Source organism: Hermetia illucens, chromosome 6 (assembly GCF_905115235.1).
Source record: "Hermetia illucens chromosome 6, iHerIll2.2.curated.20191125, whole genome shotgun sequence".
Taxonomy (NCBI): domain Eukaryota; kingdom Metazoa; phylum Arthropoda; class Insecta; order Diptera; family Stratiomyidae; genus Hermetia; species Hermetia illucens.
In genome coordinates this window covers 22,849,316-22,868,227 of record NC_051854.1, presented here as the reverse complement: position 1 = coordinate 22,868,227, position 18,912 = coordinate 22,849,316, and the positions used below count along the sequence as shown (strand labels likewise).

The window sequence follows — 18,912 nt, the reverse complement described above, 5'->3', positions numbered from 1 at the left end:
CAACCCCAACCAGCAACAATTCCCACCTCGTACTGCAACCATTATCTCCCCTGTACACAAACCACTTATCCCGTAAATGCATTCACTTGACACTTCGTCCATCCACAAAAAAAGCAGAAACTTCAAAAAACACGACAGCAGCCAGCAATCTGTCCTGGAAGTGAAATGTCAAACGTGCGAGATGAGATTGTCGGCCGTCGGGAATTTCCTTGCACAAGCGACCAAAATTAGTTGAATTCCCACTCATCAAACCATCATCGTTTCGTTCCCGTTGTCCGGCAGCGTGCAGCGACCATGAAAATGCAACTTTTACGATTTGTGATATGAAAAGGTCCATCGACAGCGAAGAAAACGCGTTTTTCCGTGTGTGAACTGAATCGCGCGTCTTGCATTCTTCCTGAATTTCGGAGCCGTTTCGCAGGCGAATTAAGCACTCGCACAGGACGCAGGGAAGCTGCATCTGTTTTTGTTATTTTGCCCCAAGTGTTTGTTGTTGCGAGTTACAATGGAATCGAACAATTTGGATTCGAAGTATCAGAAACTTGCATCGGAATACTCAAAGGTAGGTGCGGGCGGATTGCTCGAATCGGCGAGCGCTAGGCTAATTGAATGATGGCCAGTCTTCCCACAAGACGGGCCGTTGTGGCTAGGGGAAAAGCTGTTTTGTGGGTTGTTCTTTATGGAGCCGTGACCGGCTCTTCGCACGCGAAAAAATGCTGGGCTGTGCAAAAAATTATCAAATTTCGTGCTAAGAAACTTGCATTGGGAAGATACGGGCCGCAAGGAGAGTCACGAAAATTGTTTACAGTTCATGCCTACGTTGGGTCGGCAAATTGATAAGAAAAAATTTGTGCAATTCGCACTGGATGGGCTGGACGTGCGGGGGAAGTATCTGCGGATTCATTTGAGCTGATTAGTTTGTGGGATACGTTCTAATGGGGGCGTCGATTCGGTCACTATCAAAGCCTTGCAGTTTGGGTCGCAAATATTTATGAAGTGAATTAACGACGGATTAACATTTCATGATTTTTTGTTGGGAGTTAGGTGGTTGCGGCTGCTTAGTAAATTTTGTAAGGGTGACTTCATGGAGGCTGACAGATGCATGTTTGCTGTCGATGTGATAAGCTCCTTTGCTAATCCTGACCGCTTGGTGATAGGAATTTCAAATGATCGCTCGTACGCCTCTACAGTTTCGACCTAGGACAGTCCGTGCTGATTCCGCCCCTTAATTGCTGTGGACCACAACGTTTTGTTAAAACCCTTCCTTAGTTTCCGCTGCAAAAGTAGGATTCAATTCGTAGCGTGATCACTAACAGGAACGTCGCACTTCCATAATGCGAAATCTACCCTCACTCGCTTGTGGGCAATATTTCGTCTATGACAATGCGTTGGTGATGCAGTTTTAGAAAGGCATTCGTGGGCTCGTGGAGGATGATGATCTCATATATTTTAATAAACAAAAGGTATGGATGGACGGTGCTGCTTTGTGTAAGACGGGACTGTGTCATAACTATTCTAATTCTGATAAATACTTTATTTTTTTTTAGAATATTTTCTTATTAATTATCCGTGAGGAGTCCATCCTCTCCTCAGGTTCCTTTCGTCTCGAACTGGCATCGAAAAACCAAAGGGGGTTTCAGCGAGGAATTAGACGCATAGCTCCATCAACTCGGCTGCCGCAAGTCAAAATGGACGCGTCGCGCACCTCTCTTGCTGGTCGAGTGGCTTCAGTCGAACCAAGGCGACCCGTTTGGTCGAGCCCCCGACGTAGAGGCTATAATAATGTTGGCTTCGCTCGAGAACTTAGAAAGGGCCCTCATAAGGTGGCTGCAGCGGCTTCCGAGGGTTGACCGTCCTAACTAGGACGTGCGTACAGGATTTGCGATCTCTTGGCACATCAGTCACGGTTTTTGTGTGGTTGGCAGGTGGTGGCGGCTTCGGTTTTGGCATTGCATCCATGAGCAGACACAACAGACCGGTGGCGTTGAGTCCCAACTAATGTCGAGAATAAGGACGCTGAGGAGTCTCAGATTCTTCAAGTATATCAGCTTCGCGGACATGTAGCAAACTCTTCGCGATTGGCTGTTCGGAGGCCAAGAAAAACGTGCAGCAGGACTTGCGGCCAAGAGGAGCTGTCTTGGGCCATTGTAGCGACCTTCAGCGTCCTTTGCATCCCATTGGATTTAAAGCCGAGGAGTTCCCCTAACTCTTGAGAAAAGGGAGGACTCAAACTGCATTCTCTGGTCGGTGGTTATAATTGCCGGCATACCAAAGCGTGGAATCCATTCTCGACGGAGGGTCTCTGGACCAGATTGTGAAGTAATGTCTTTCAGAGGTATTGCTTCAGGCCACCGCGTGGTTCAAAGCAAAAGTGGGTGGCTTATGGTCCGTGAATAATGTGAACGGTCTGCTTTCAAGGGAATACCAGAAGTATTTACTTGCGAGGTACGCGGCAAGTAATTCACGATCATAGGTGCTGTAGTTCCGCTGAGCGGGATTGAGCTGTTTGGAGAAGAAGCTGAACGTCAGTTGGCTGGGCACGGTCACCCAGCGTTAGTTCTGTCAATAAGCGGTTCAATTTAGCCGTCTCACTTACTGGCTGGTGTTTTATGAGCTGCTCTTTCAACCGATAAAAGAACAGTCCTCGAGGACGTCGGAGACAAGCCCAACTGCTTCCCCGCCGCCGGTAAAAGTGAATTATGCCTCGAGTTGAAGGAACCATGCACCCGTACGGCCACGGTAGTTACCACAGGACTTGCCTCAATTCTATAGGCCATCGTTTAGCGGAGGCGAAGCACCCAAGAGAAAGAACGCACAAGAGCAAAAAGCGAAGAGCGAAGGAGAAAGAAAAAGATCCGGTGGCATCCTTTTTTAATACATTTATGTTAAAAAAAAACAAAAGGGATAATTCCTATAATAACATTCATCGGCATACTTAAACTCGTAGAAAATTGATTTTCTTCCGCCCTTCCTTCTAGTATTTGGCCTTGCTTCGGTCATCTTATCCCGTCGACTTCGATATTCAGGCCAATCTAAAGTGCTGGGTTTGGCTAGCGCGAATTACATGAATTACCATCGAAGATGTCTCTCTGATGAAGTATGGCATCTCCTGCCGTGTAATAGTTGCCTTCAAGGTAACGTATCCCCTCGACACCGACGCCGTCCCCCAAACCTCCTTTTGGTCGCAGGGTGTTTTCATTAAACCATCATAGGAACAAATCAATCTTTGGCAAAGTATTGAGTTCCTAACCGTAGTTTTTTCCTCTCGTCCCTTTATTGCTTGTAGTGGCTTTAATATTTTTATACTCACCTGGACTAACAACCACTCCCCAGTAACTCCTTCTACCCTTCTCTTCTGTTGTGTTCCTGTGCTTTCACACTTGTGCTACTCTTTAGTTCAGAGCCTTATCAGAAATCACTTAAACTGCACGGGTCCCCTCGAAAATTCGTTACCTTTCCCAGTTTTCAGATGCTCCTGATGTTTTCCGCACTTGAACATGGTAGGCAAATCGCTCGTATCAGTTCCCATGTTGGCCGCGAGCTTGCTAACTTGAATTTTCCAAAGGTCAACTTCGAAGGTTTGAATTCAGTCCTGGCCATCAACTGTGATCTCATCCTCACTCCTTTAATTTTTGACGAAGCTCTTGACTCGTTTTAGGATTCACACTCCTCTCTCCGTTTGATTTCAGGTCTCTGGGCTCTTGCCACTTCTGATTCACTATTGAAATTCACTAACGGAAACTGCTGGAAGCCGTGCTGATGTCACTCATTTGGAAATTCCGCTTAAGTAAAGTCGCTGAAGTTTAGAAAGAACTATCTGTTCAGTGCCCAGGCCACATAAGATTGCGGAAACTTCAAGTCCTTTTGAATTCGCATCAGAATCGCTCGCAATCACATGCTTCTTCCATCAAGTTAGCAGGCCCTTCTGTTGACTCGTCACAATTATCATGTAATTTACTTTGTAATTACTGTTCTTCTCCTACTTCTTCTTGATGTAGTCTGCCTCATATCCCCTGCAGTACCTTTCCAGTGAGTTGGGGCTTAAGAATACACTCAAAGCCTTCCTTGCTTGTAGTTAGAGGCTACTAAAAAGGGTAGAAATTTGTGGGGTTACCGAAACGTCAACAACGCCTCGGATAGTGACTGACCTCACGGTAACGACCTTTAGCTATCGAAAATGGACTATGATTGGTTTCTTTGGTTCTGTGCACACGCTCCTCGACAACGATAGGGAGGATCCTCAGAATGCTTACTTTCTCCAACTTAAGCGGAAATTCAAGCGATATAAACTGGACATTTTTGGCCAAGATGGTGGGACTCTGGAGAATACTTCTCTCCCTCTTGCGGCAATGTGGTTTTATACTCTGGAAAGCCTAGTGGAAGCAGACGTGAATCCAGTGTCAGATTACTTTTGATTGGTACCGCAAGACGCGCTATCTTGACCTGGGAGCCGGTTTCTGACAGACTTGCTGCTAGATTTTGGTCCAGGTTAACCCGCTTGAGAATATCGATGAGCATAAGGTTGCAATCAAAGATGCTCTTTTCACCGGTGCGACATAGGTTGTTGGCCACATCCAAAGTGGCGTCATAAAATCTGGCTGACTGCGGAATCGTGGAATCGGATCGATGAACGAAAGGCGTTGAAGGCAATCAACCGTTGCGAGTGATGGCAGACATGACGCGCTTGGATTTCCATACCGAACGAAATCCCGGTAAGTTAAGAGTAGTCTACGCCATGACAAGAGAAAATTTACTGTTGCGCTGGTGAGGGAAGCGGAAGATGCCGCAGAACGCAATGATTTCAGAAGTGCCAATCGCATCACGAACGAGCTTGCATGTGGTCGCAAATCTTTCGATAGTCCTGTGAAGGTCATCAACGATTGACTTCTCATTCACGATCACGAGCAACTATACAGGCCGAAAGAATACTTCATCACGATCCTTAACCGTATCGCATCCGGTGAGGTTACCATACCATGCGGATCCGGACTGTTCCTCCAAATAGAAAACAAATTATTTCAGCCATGAATGTACTCAAACGGAGTAAAACTGCTGGGCTGACGGTCTCCTCGCAGTTATTTATCACTGCACCTGCAGTTACTGCAGATCTGCTACTTCCACTCGTACGGAAATCTTGGGAATCCGCGACCTTTCCCAGAGAGTGGAAGAAGGATTCTCATACATTGACCACATCAACACCATGCGGATCATTTTGGAACGGTTCGCGGAGCATAGATCTTCGCTGCACCTGCACTTCATCAATTTCGAAAAAGCTATCCACACCGTGAAGAGGGGGTATTCTGGAGAAGCTAATAGTTGTTATCGCAGCGTCATATGACAGCGCAAAATATCATATGCTGCACCGAGGTAAAATTGCATTGCATTGGATTGCATCTTGTTACCGATATTATTTCTTCTTATAATCGGTGACGTTCTTCATGCTGCCTTGTCCGGAGGATATGGAGGAATTCAATGGGCGATGACAACTTTCCTCAAACATCTCGGCTACGTTGATGACATCTGTTTGCTCTTTCGCCGGGTCATACACCTTGGCCAAAACGCTCTGGATTCGGAAAGAGAAGCAAGTAGAGTATGCCTGAAGATAAATACCAATAAAACCAAGCTACTCTGTCTGACAGGTCATCGTATTCTCCCTATCTGCAATAATGGACAGAGCATTGAAAGCGTCGATCAAATTGAATACGGTAGCACCGAACTGGATGATGCTCGACGCATTATAGCGCTAGATCTGCTTTCGCTGCTTTGTATAAAACCTGGGAATGTAATTATTTCAACACCAAGATCAAGTTGATATTGTTCTGTGAAAGTGTTTTCTCTGTGTTGCTATATGGTAGTAGTACATGCGAAGTGAACCCATTGTTACTCAAAAGCATCAGGCCTTCGTCAACATCTGTTTGCTACGTATCATCGGGACACGCTGTCCTGATTCTATTACAAACGAAGAACTTGGTCGACGTACAGGTCTGGCACCCGTATGCATTTTGATCGTAAGGCGGAAGTGGCAGTAGGTAGGAGAAACTCCCACATTCCCGAGCATGGCTAGCACAGAGGCATGCAAGCATGCGTCGACAGAGCGGTTGGATGGAGCTTCAGTATTTGCGGGCAGTCCCTAATGGTCGACTTAGCTAAATTCTTTGAGGTTTTACGATAGCTCTTCCCTTTAGGTAATACTCAGGATGGTCGTTTGACTATCGCAATTCCCATTAGTTCATTACACATTCTTAAATGTTTGGTCATTAGTAACTATCAAATTAGTTAACCTCTGCACAACATTAGTTGCCAATATGAATGTATGTCTCTCAAATGCGCCAGCAATATTTTGTCGTGCCAATATTGCTGCAAAAGAAAAATGGCCCGGCGTGTCGTGTGTTAACCATTGGGCGCGCTACTTAAAGGACGCCATCCACGATCATTTCTGCCTGTAAATTAGGACTGAGATATGGAAAATGTCTATGGTTGAACTAATGATACTGTTTGGCTTACCGGTACGAGGATGGTGGTTTCACTGAACGTGAATGACGGCCTTAAGACACAAAACCAGGTAACATCTTTAGATCAAGTAAAATGTGTAGATCCGCATGCCTCAGGTAGGACCTCTAGAATCTTATAACAATACGGGAAGTTGGACGCTTCGAGTATAAAGGTTTTGTGTTCATCTTGTGTAAGAAATTTCATATTCACGTTTTCCAATTCGTATATACCTCAATTCTAAATTTTTCCTTGATATACATATGTATTTCCAAACTGCACTACGCCGTCCAAATGAGATCATTTTATATAATGAAGACGTATGTAAAATACATAATTCTGACCTCCTATAACTTTGTTAATAATAGTTGTATTTTTTGTCAAACTTCCCAAAATTGTGCCCTATGTTATTCCTTATAACTAGCACTTCTAGGATGAACTTAAGGGGTAAATTTTCAAAAATGGTTCCCAGTTTTTTTTGTACCAACATGAAGTCTATCAAAATCAGACATTCACGGCAGACATAACAATGCGAGACTCCACGTCGCTTATATTATAGTCGATATTTTGGATAGACACGACATCAAAACTATACCCATCCTACAGTTTGTTTCTGGGTGTTTCCTGGGCATACCTCTAAGTGGGCGAGAATTCAAGACAAACTAGTAGTGGTAAAAACTGTGAAGGTGTGACACAAGAACTGTACTGAAGACGGCCTAAAATTTATATTTCAAAAGTGACAGGAACGATGACGAAAGTTTATAGCAATTAAGGCGAGTATTCTGAAAAAGGACATGTGGATTTAGAAGATTATATAATTCCTTCTGTTTGTAGAATGTTTTGTATGATTACTGTTTGAACAGGCCTCTTAGGTTCACCCAAATGATCCCATTCTGTTCGCTAGGTTTGGTATTCCCCATGTAATGTACCTTCAAGTGCGGGCCAGTGTAGAATGAAACGAGAAGTTCCTCTCTGAAAAGTCTACATATTGTTTCTTCACTATGAACATCCGACGTGTGGAAATGCTTCCACAAAGAGGAATGGCCAATTATTAGATCTATCAGCGTTTTGCTCTTATTAAGGTCCAAGATTTTAGCTGTTTCGATTTGCCGACCATCCTGTGCTGTGCATGTAGTCTACGGTTGTTTTCTATCGATGGACTGGTTTAATTTTTCAGTCCCTTGAGATTTTCGCGGTTGCGGATTTGCAAATTTTTGGTTCGGGTACTAGAAATGTGTTAGGGGAATGGGATCTCGCTACACTTCGATGATACTCCGTTTTTAGTAGTCAGGTTCTTAAGGTTTCGCTAGCATGACTCTCCATGAATTCCAATCCTCTCTAATTATTGAGGTCTAGACCTTAACACTAAATGATTATTTCTAGAGTTGGATTTTTGACTCTATGATAACTTTACTGAGTGCTTAGCCAATAGTCTGCTTCAAAGCGCAAGTGTGGCATTTCATGCGTCAGTGTGTTCATTTCTTTATTGAAAAATGTTTTGGTAATATTTTTCGCGGAAAAGATACTAATCTACTTTTCATGGTACCAATTAAAATTCCTATTTAGTCATTTATAGTCATAAAAGCGAAGATTTTCTACCAATGTATTTATTGAATTCTTCATTTCAGCTAAGAGCTCAAGCCAGTGTACTAAAGAAAGCTGTTATTGATGAACAAAACAAGAATTCCAGTTTACGCGAAGTCTTACGCCAACGAGAAACATCACTACGCCGGGCCGAGCAAGAAGTTGATAGTTTAAGCTTTAGAAATAAGCAACTAGAGTTACGTGTAGCGTCGTTACAAGAGGACTTCGAGAAAGAAGTAAAAAAATCGACGAAAAACCAGAAGGTCAGTAATAAAGTGAGAACACATGAAAATGTTGGCGATGCCCTTAATCATTCCGAAACCATACTTGCCGAAGAGTTGCAGAAGAAGATAATGGAGAATGCCCAACTGACATCACTGGTAAGCACTTTATTTTCAAATGTTGTGGAGACTTTTCGTATTAATTTATCGGCGTTCTACAGATTGATGACAAAAGCCGTGATATTCAACTACAAAGTGATCGTATAAAAGAACTAGAAACACAGCTAGCGAAACGATTAAATGAAGGCACTGAACTGGAAAGGAAACTACGACGGGAAATCGACACTCTCGCAGCAAGAAATTCAGAACTAGAAACAAAGTTAGTCGACGCGAATAGTATGGTATGTAGCCAAGTTTATTTGACGTTGCCAATGATTTTTAATATATTGAATCTTTTGACTTCTAAAGATTGGTAGCGAAGATGCACTGAGTGCATCCGGCAGTGACAATACACCATTGCATACAAATTCCACATCCAGTGAAGAGCGAATTGCATTTCTAGAGAAAGAAGTGTTTCATTGGAGGACACAATATGAAATTCTGAAAATAAGTGACGCGTTACCATTTGATAGGAGCAAGGAGAAATTACATAATGGACCTTGTAGCTCGAATCATAGTGATAGTAAAATGTAAGTTGCGGAGTCGCTTTTATGGGGACAGGAGTAATTTGTTTGTTTTCCATGTCTTTCAGGCAAAATGAATCTAATAAAGAGCAATTGCCAAAAGAGCAGATGTTATATGATCACTTTAGTAAAAAGTATGAAGATTTGTTACGTGCAAAATGCATGGCTGAGTCAAGACTAACTTCATATTTAACGGAGGTAAGATTCACTGCTCTCCTGGTAGCTTTAAAAGTAGAATCTGGAATAATTTCATTCGAATTATTTGCAGTGCGAGAATTTCCAAAACAACTTAGATAACTTAATGAAGGAGCTGAAGGAGAAAGACATAGAACTTAAGGAAGCGCAAAGGAATTTAGGAATAGCAGATGAAGATTTGGTAATTCAACTATTTTTGTACCACTGTAGAAATAGATATTTTTTGTTAATTTTGTATTAGTTCATCATCATCAACTGCGCAACAACCGGTATTCGGTCTAGGCCTGCCTAAATAAAGAACTCCAGAGATCCCGGTTTTGCGCCGAGGTCCACCAATTCGATATTCCTAAAAGCTGTCTGGCGTCCTGACCTACACCATCGCTCCATTTCAGGCAGTGTCTGCCTCGTCTTCTTTTTCCACTATAGATATTCCCTTATAAACTTTCCGGGTAGGATCATCTTCATTCATACGGATTAAGTGACCCGCCCTCCGTAACCTATTAAGCCGGATTTTATCCACAACCTGACGGTCATGGTATCGCTCAAAGATTTCGTCGTTATGTAGGCTACGGAATCGTCTATTCTCATGTAGGGGGCCAAAAATTCTTTTGAGGATTCATCTCTCGAATGCGGCCAAGAGTTCGCAATTCTTCTTGCTAAGAACCCAAGTCTCCGAGGAATACATAAGGACTGACAAGATCATTGTCTTGTACAGTAAGTGTTTTGAATCTATGGTGAGACGTTTCGAGCGGAACAGTTTTTGTAAGTTGAAATAGGCTTTGCCAACAACCGTGCGCAGATTTCATCATCGCAGCTGTTATCGGTTGTGATTTTCGACCCTAGGTAGGAAACATTAGCAACGGTCTCAAAGTTGTAGTCTCCTATTTTTATTCTTCCCGTTTGACCAGTGCGGTTTGATGTTGTTGGTTGGTTGGTTTTCGGTGCTGACGTTGCCACCATATATATTGTCTTGCTTTCATTGACGTGCCGCCCAAAATCTCGCGCCGCCTGCTCGATCTGGATGAAGGCAGTGTGTACATCTCCGGTCGTTCTTCCCATGATGCCGACATCGTCACCATAGGCCAGTAGTTGGGTGGAATTAAAGAGGATCGTACCCCTCCCAATTACCTCAGCATCACGGATCTCTTTCTCGGAGGCAGGTTAAAGAGGACGCATGATAGGACATCCCCTTGTCGTAGACCGTTGTTGATGTCGAATGATCTTGAAAGTGATCCTGCTGCTTTTATCTGGCCTCGCACATTGGACAGGGTCAGCAAGTCAGCCTTATCAATTTCGTCGGGATACCGGATTCTCTCATGACCCTGTACAGTTTTACTCTGCCTATGCTATCATAGGCGGCTTTAAAGTCGATGAAGAGATGGTGCAACTGATGTCCACATTCCAACAGTTTTCCATCGTGAAGCCTCTTCGGTATGGGCCAATGATGTTCTGGGCGTATGGGGCTATCCGGCCTAGCAAGATAGCGGGGAATATCTTATAGATGTTACTCAGCAAAGTGATACCACTATAATTCCTCCACTGTGTGATATCTCCCTTTTTATGTATGACACAGATAATGTCTCGTTACCAGTCGTCAGGCATTGATTCGCTGTCCCATACTTTGGGCATAAGTTGATGAACCACTTGGTGTAACTGGTCGCCTCCATATTTAACTAGTTCGGCTGTAATTCCATCGGATCCTGGCGACTTATGATTTTTAAGCCGATGAATTGCATGGACTGTTTCTCCTATACTTGCTAGTGGCAGTATTTGTCCGTCGTCTTCAGTTTTCGGGACCTCGAACTCGCCGATGTTCTGGTTGTTCAGTAGCCCGTCAAAGTACCCATCGCTCCAATATACCAATTCTGTCGGAAATCAGATTTCCCTCTTTGTCTCGGCAGGATGAGCATCGAGGTCTATAAGGCTTCATCCTACTGACTTGTTGGTAAAACTTGCGCGCCTGGTGCGGTTGCTTCTTGTACTTTTCGAGTTCACAGACTTGTTGGTTCTCCAGGCTTCCTTTTTCCGTCTCTGAAGTCGCTTCTCCGCTCGACCGAGTTCGTGATAAGTCTCTGCGCGTGCCCGCGTACTTTGAGAATACAACATTACTCGATATGCGGCATTCTTCCGTTCCGTTGCTAGCTTACATTCATCGTCAAACCAGTCATTCCGACTTTCTTTGCGGCTGGGGTCAAGTATCTTTGTGTATCAATGTGCATCAATGATAACGTTCTTCAGGTGATTGTGAAGATCATTTGTTTATGCTTCATCTCCAGTATCTCTGTTGACTGGGGTTATTGCAGCATCCATTTCCCCCTTGTAGGTGTCGCGGAGGGCTGTGTTGTGGGTGGCTTCAGTATTCACTCTCTACTGATTGGCAGAGGGGATTTAGGTGGTAATTCGAGCTCGGAGCACCATGCCAACGAGATAGTGATCCGAGCCTATATTGGCCATCCTATATGTTCTGACATTCATCAAAGCTGAGAGATGGTGGCGTTCAATCAACACGTGGTCAATTTGGTTGAAAGTGGTCCCATCTGGAGAGGCCCACGTATGTTTGTGGACCGCTTTCCGCGCAAACCAGGTACTTCCAACAACCATTTCGTGCGATGCTGCTAACTTAATAATCCGCAGTCCGTTATCATTGGTATTCCTATGTAAGTTATGGAAGCCGACATATCGCCTGAATACGGGATCCGTCCCTACTTGACTGTTGAAATTTCCAAGTATGATTTTGATATCATACATGGGAAAGGCTTCGAGGGTCCGCCCAACTGCCTCGTAGAAGGTATCCTTCTCCGACTCTGCAGTCTCCTCTGTGGGGGTATGGACATTTATGACGTTTCTAAATTTGCCGTGCAAACGCAGAGTCCTTAGCCTTTCGCTTATATTTGCAAAGCCGATAACAGCAGGTTTCATTTTTTGGCTGACTAAGAAACCTACACCGAGCACATGGTTTACTGGATGGCTGCTGGTGGCTCTTCTCCAGGAAACCGGTCCTTGTCCATCACATCTCTTGCAACGCTGTTACATCAGCCTTATATTGGGACAGGGTATCTCTGCTCTCTGCTGCTCAGCAGCATTCGGTTTGTACAGGGAGCGCACGTTGCATGAGAAAATGCGCAAATCGTTAATCCGTTGTCGTTGCCGGGTTCGTCGTTGTAAAATCCATCCTGTCCGAGGCTCCTTTCGTGGCTTCGTAACATCGGTAGGGTTGTCAGCCCTACCCAACCCCCAATCTGGAGGACCAGTTAACACATTTTGTCCCGTTTTTAGGCGCAGGAGACTCGCCTTCATCCTTCTCCGTCTGCAGTTTTTCATAAAGAAACAACTCGCGATCACCACGTGGAGGTGAAAATAGGGTTTGGTAGTAGAGCTGTTGGTGTTGGTTTCTCAGGTTTTATGCTACATCGTGGGTCCCAATCCACGTTTCGTCCTGGGACCTATACCCTGTGATCGTTGGTTGGTGTTGGTGCTTTCTTTATTAAAATCTAATACTCATAAATATTACAATATTTAGTCATTTATTACTCAACTTCAGTTCGTAGCAGATTCGTTAACATTTATCATTCACAGGCAACAACTCGAATAAACTATGAAGAACAAATCAGCGTTCTCACCGAGCAAGTGATAAGTCTGAGCGAACAATTGGCGTCATCAAAGTAAGTTCATGTACGTTTCATTTTCGTATACGCTATACGCTCTTGGTTCGCCAAAATTCAACCAGAGAAATGAAAAAAAAATACCAACCAAAATCATCTTAAGATATCTGTATCTACAAATATATTTTGTGAATTAAAAGTGAATGAGATCGACTATTATACATAGTTTCCAAGTGATCTGATCTTTCCTGGAGTAACGTTGATAGAGGCAATTTGTGTATATTAGAGAGATCTCGAATAATTGGAAAATATGAAAAGTGAAAAAAATCAATTTTTATGTGTATTTATTATATAAAAAATAAATATATATTAATGTTTAAAGAAAAAGACTAATTGAAATCGAACTTGTTTTCATTTTTGTATTCTCATCTTCATTCTTCTAGATAAATTCCAAAACAGCCTAAATTTTCTAATCTAGTCTAATAGCAAACGAAGCTCCACACGAACATCCTTGCTCTGCTTTCGGATTGCCGACAATACGGAAGCCAGATCGTATCAATTCAGTATGGAAATCAACTGTAGCTCCATTGCAATATTCGATTGAAATATTGTCTACAACCACTTTGGCCTTATCCGTGCCAAATGAGAGATCATCTTCATTCAGTTTATTATCTAAGTCAAACTTGTACTGGAAACCAGAACAGCCACCTCCTTCTACTGTCAACCGCAAGAAAGAACCATCTGTGCAGATTTCTTCTAAGCGTTTTTTGCATGAGTCACTTAAATTCAAAATTTGTGCATCGCTAGCTGGGGCCTCTTTTGTAGAGACATTTGGCGCATTCGATTGATTTTTCACTTCATTGCTGTTAAGCAATCGGACCGGGAAACTCCTGAAAGGGAACGAAAACAGTATAGAGATTAATCAAAATTAAAGGTTTTGTTCATCAATTTGGACATAACGAGGGGTCAAATTGCGTTCCACAAGATCAAAACTTTTATTCTAAGTTGGTAAACTGAAAAGGCAAACGAAAGGGCGTAAAATTTACTGGATGTCAAAAGCAAACTTTGATAGTAACTTGTTCTTTAAAATGTAATGACAAAATTGGATTCGGCGGTGGCCTAACGACCATCCTGAGTGGCCGGAGACGAAGAAAATTGAGTGTGAAGGGCGAATACTGAAGCTCCATTGAAGTGTTTCGTAGAAACACGCTTGCTTGTCTCTATGCTAGCCAGGCTCGGAAATGTGAAGGGGATCTTTGAACACTTCGATTTCTCGCATTTTGTAAAACTTCACTTCAAAACTTCCAAATACGAAATTTTGCGTACCCCTCGCGAAGGATCCACACGCGAGCTAAACCTGTAAATGAAAATAAAAAAATAACGGATCGACTGCGTGCGTGGAGTCGTAAAACTCCGGACCCGAGTGCCGGGATCGAGAGGGAAGATCCACGATGGATTGCATCCTCAATCGATGCTTTTCTTGCCTCAGATGTGCAATGAGGTGCGGCCTTTTAGGACTTGGCATCATCAGGCCAGGAAGATACTCCTTTTGGGGCGCGATCTTTCATGGCTGTTCTGTCTCGATCGCGGCACTCGAATCCAAAAATCCGGGCCGGCTCCTTGCATGCGATCGAGCCGTTATTTTTTATTCATTTCTAGGTTTACCTCGCGTGTTGATTTTTCGCTAGGTGCATGCGAAGTCCCGTGTTTGGTTGATTTTCAAATTCCGGCTGCTGGCCACCTGAAGGATCATATTCCCAAGTCCAAGCCCAACATATTCCCAAGTCTGACTAGTATAAAGGTAGGCAAGCGCGTTTCGACGGAACACTTAGACGGAGCTTCAATCTTTGCAGGCGGCCCTTCACGATTAATTTCGCAAAACTCTGTTTGCTTTTTAGATTTTGGGATAGTTCTCCGCTCTTGGTCATCACCGGTCCCTGACTTGGTTTTTTGGACATCGTCTAATCCCATTAAGTCATTACAAATTACTAAATTAAATTCAAAGGAAACTTATCAACTTTATAATAAAATTGCATTGGCTGAGCCAGTACAGTAAACGTATCATGATAATAATTAATATCCTCTGTTTCACCATCATCAACGGCGAAATAACTGGTGTCAGGTTTATGCCTGCCTTAATAAAGAACGCCAGATATCCCGATTTTGCGTCCGGGATCACCCATCTGTTCATCTGAGGTAGAGTCTGGCACATCTTTTTTTCTACCTTAAATATTGTTACGAAATTGCTAGGAGCATATATGCCCGATTGGAAACCGAGACCGTACTCGGACCGCCTTACGTAAAAACCTGCGACTTTCAAAGCCCCTTTTTTACTTCAATCTAGGCTATCGCTAATTGTCTAGTATTTTTCCTGAAATAAACTGAAATACTATTGAAGAAATGTATAGAGGACGATGTCTAGAGTATGAGCGGTTGTAATAAGTAAGGGTATCGTCTTGGAACAGACGATTCCCATTGTGCAGGGCGAGCAGGTGATGAGAGAGGGTGTGTTTATAATTATAATCAGGGTGTTGCGTTCCTAATAGGGAGATGTTTTGTATGCGGAGTTGTTATTGTGTCGAGAATTTAATGAGGAGGTTGGTTAGGGTAATATCAATGCGATTGATGTTTTCAGCATCATAGTGGTCTTATACGTGTTTCTAGAGGAACCTTGCAGACCGTATGTTTTTTACAACTACCTCGCATTTCCCAATAAATCTTTCCGCTTCGACTTTCGCGAGAACAGTCGATTGCGCTCCCACTCGGTTTATATTTGAAGCCATCTGCTCAGTTCTTACGGTTTCCTCTGTGACTTTTTTCTGGAATGGTAGTACTGCATGGCATCGTATGGGCTGTCGTCTTTGCCCCGGTTGCCGCATTACTTTGCGCGTTTTGTTCTGTATTTGGCTACACGCATCCCGATGTCTCGTCGGGTATTTCAGTCCTTGCTATTACCTTCATTGGGCGTTGCGTCAAGCTTCTTCTTCATCTCTACTGTCTCCTTAGTTTTGTAGTTTTTGTTCTCAATGGAAGTTTTTACCAGAACATCGTGTGCAAGGGAGGGGCTCTCAATAGTCAGAAACGGGTGTACTTTCGAGGACAAAGCTTCTACCCCAGTTCCTTTAGGCCTGATCTACGCTTAGCAGATCTCGGTCTATTAATACCAATTCAATGCACATTAAATGGTTAGGGTCCCGATGGGGCTGGCTCCTGATACATGCCACAACTATCACCTTGGCAGAGCTAGACTCACAATATCTCACCAACTTCGCCAAGGAGTTGTCACCGGCTCCGGGGACTCACAGTATGTCCCGACGTGTATCGGTCGTCAGCAGCTCGCTCTACACTGAGAAACTTTCTTGAGGCTATTACATACTGACTCAGGGCATTGTATTTCTAAACCTTATGACCAAACGCCTTGAAGGCTCAAAACTAAGTATTTCTTGAATCAGTCTTTGTCCTCAGCCGACACAGCTAGTCTACTTACAACAAAATGTATCTAACAGACTTGTAGTGAGTGTGTTTTTATTTCGGTCTGGTGGGGTGTCACATAGATTTGTAGCTGAGTAGGTGGAAGGTGATGTTGTTTCGCTTTTATGTTCAAAAGGTTGTTTCCAGGTTATGGTTGAAGAACCTGATGCATGCTGTGTGGTAATAGATATCAAATTTGAGTCTTCAATGAAAGATACTATTATAGTTTAATTATATAATCGTGCCAGACATTTATGTTCTTAAAGAGGGAGTGCCGTGGGCGAACTTGTTGGGAGTTTGCTGCAGTGAAAGATGATATGGTCATTGATTCCAACTTCGCCGCATGCGTCGCAGCGATCCGTGGTTGAGGCACCTATCCTGACCAGCAACAGCTTGTCGAGGGTGTGGTTGGTGAGAAGCCGGTTAGCCAATTTAGTGGTTTCAGATTTTAGTTCTAAAATGGGGGAATTCGTGGATAGATGTTGGCGAAGAACTTTCCCTTTGTCCTAGGGTTAGTTGATACTCCTCATTCTAGGTGTCCATGACCTTCTTAGTGATTGTTGTCAGTTCGTCGTCAGAGGATGAGAGGATGTTTGTGGGTGTGCCCGCTAGGGTAGCTCTTTTGGCAGCTTGGTGTGCTAGTTCGTTAATAGGAACCCCGCTGTGCCCTGGACTCCAAATTAGTTGGGACTTCCTCAAGATGAGAATCCTCAACTAAGGCATGAATTTCTGCAGCTAAGTAGTGGGTCAGTTTTTGAGATACCATGAACTTGCACGCTTCCAGACAGTCGGTTAAAATGCCAATTTTTGGAGATCTTTGTCCTGTGCTGCACGAGTTGCAAATTTGATGGCGGCTAGCTCAAGAGTGAAGATCGAAGCTTCACCTAGATTGAATAATAAACATTTTCCAGATATAGAAAAAACAACAGCGTTGCTTGAGGAGTCCGCCGAGCGTGCTGCACCAGTTCCAAGCAGATGGAAGCCACGATTTGTGAGTTCATCCAGAAGTTGACCACATTGTAATGCAATTTGGAACCAAGACTGGTTAGTTGTGGTTTGGATTTTGGTGGACTTGGTGGGGTCTGATCTGATGAAAGATGTTTCCAAAGGCTCTGAAACAGTGCGTGTAACCATTTTCAGCTGTAAGGTTTGAATAGAAATTCTCAACAACTTTCCTGTTGTAAGTCTTTAATTTGATAATTTCTTTTGCAGTGAAAATCACTCTTCGGCGTTTGTGGGGAAGTTCGCTCGTAAGGGCGTCGCAGCTAGGAGGCTGCAAAGCTGTCCAGCTTCTTGTTAATGTAAGCTGGGCTGTTTATAGTGGACGGTGTAGCATATTCAAGGCTGGGTCTGATAAGGCTTTTAGAGAGCACTAAGCTTTTGTTGTGTGGAGTGGAGTCCACTTTTAATACGGAAGTGTTCGTAGCGCGTTGGTTGGAGCTGACGCGTTTGTTAAGATATCGTCAAAATGAAGTTTAATAGTGAGGAAGCTGGTTACCGCTCTACCAAGGAATTTGATATGGCTGATGCGTGAGATCAGCTGATCTTCAACCCTGATACTGAGTCCTTCCTTTTAACATCTAACAAATCTTATGGTGCTGGACTTTTCGATGTTGATGGTCAGTGCTAATCTGTTCCACAGACTGACAAATTGATTGACCTTCAATTAGAGGTTGTTGGCTGACAATTCTCTGGTCTTTCCCGATGAAATGATGAGGAAGTCGTCAGTAATTTAAAAGACTACCGTTGAAGCGTCCATAATAGTGTGTAGGCTAGAAGTATACAAATTGAATAACAAAGGACTGAGCCAGCTACCTTGCGGTAGGACATTCTGAGTGAATGTGTGGCAGTTGCCAACTTTGAGTGTGCGCTCATGCAGGGAGTTCAGAATGCACGACGAAAAGTCTATAGGGATAGCATGAGATTCAAAGCAACATTTATCTCAACCTTTTCGTAGGCATTCTGGATGTCAAAGGAAATGGGAGATATATGCAATTTTTCCTGTTTTTCCGTGGTTATGTGTAACAGAAGTTTATTTAGACATGTACTTGTGGATTTGTGGTACCGATACGCATAGCTTCGTCTTGGTAAACATTCAAAATCTTGTAGGAAATTTTAGAGCTGATCTATAACCATTGCGATGAGTGCCTGCCTAGTCAAAAACATTCATTAGCGTTATTGCGGATGTCCGTGAGATCTTTGTTTCTTTTGGGGTTCATTCCGGTGGCACCGATTTCTGCATCTGTAGAGAATTTAAGGCCTATAGCAGCCTCTATGACCAAACGACTTGAAGGCACAAAAATAAGTATTTCTAGAATCAAACTCTCTCGCCAGCCGACTCAGCTAGTATATTTACAACAAAATGTATCTAACAGAGTAGCAGTGAACTTTTTTTAATAAGGTTTTGTTTTCAGAAATCATTGAAAATGGACGAAATCAACGAAATTATTGCGACTTACCTTTGCGCGCTTGCCCGTATGACATGACGTAGTATAGCAGCCATATTATAGAGTTCCTTCTTAAGACCCAAATTTCGCAATGCCCTAATAAGTTTTCATCTCGCAATCAGTAGAGATTCACTAAAAATCAACAAACTATCTTCGGTACTCCAAGCGAACTCCTTCGACGTTTATCTGCCATCAGCTGACTGAACGTCACATTCAAACC

At 43.3% G+C, this 18,912-nt stretch overlaps 2 protein-coding genes across 2 annotated transcripts; one reads left to right on the top strand and one right to left on the bottom strand.

Moving 5' to 3' along the window:
• Nucleotides 1-111: 111 nt before the first annotated feature.
• On the top strand, nucleotides 112-12,983 carry LOC119660278 (myosin-15). Its single transcript, XM_038068749.1, has 7 exons — nucleotides 112-562; nucleotides 8,118-8,453; nucleotides 8,516-8,695; nucleotides 8,763-8,983; nucleotides 9,046-9,175; nucleotides 9,246-9,353; nucleotides 12,749-12,983. The coding sequence occupies exons 1-7, from the start codon at nucleotides 506-508 to the stop codon at nucleotides 12,836-12,838; spliced, it is 1,122 nt and encodes a 373-aa protein (XP_037924677.1). The 5' UTR covers nucleotides 112-505; the 3' UTR covers nucleotides 12,839-12,983.
• Nucleotides 12,984-13,101: 118 nt separating this feature from the next.
• Nucleotides 13,102-18,895, bottom strand: LOC119660282 (iron-sulfur cluster assembly 2 homolog, mitochondrial). The gene is made up of 2 exons (XM_038068752.1): nucleotides 18,705-18,895; nucleotides 13,102-13,664 (listed from the first exon to the last, which is right to left on the bottom strand). The coding sequence occupies exons 1-2, from the start codon at nucleotides 18,746-18,748 to the stop codon at nucleotides 13,244-13,246; spliced, it is 465 nt and encodes a 154-aa protein (XP_037924680.1). The 5' UTR covers nucleotides 18,749-18,895; the 3' UTR covers nucleotides 13,102-13,243.
• Nucleotides 18,896-18,912: the final 17 nt, after the last annotated feature.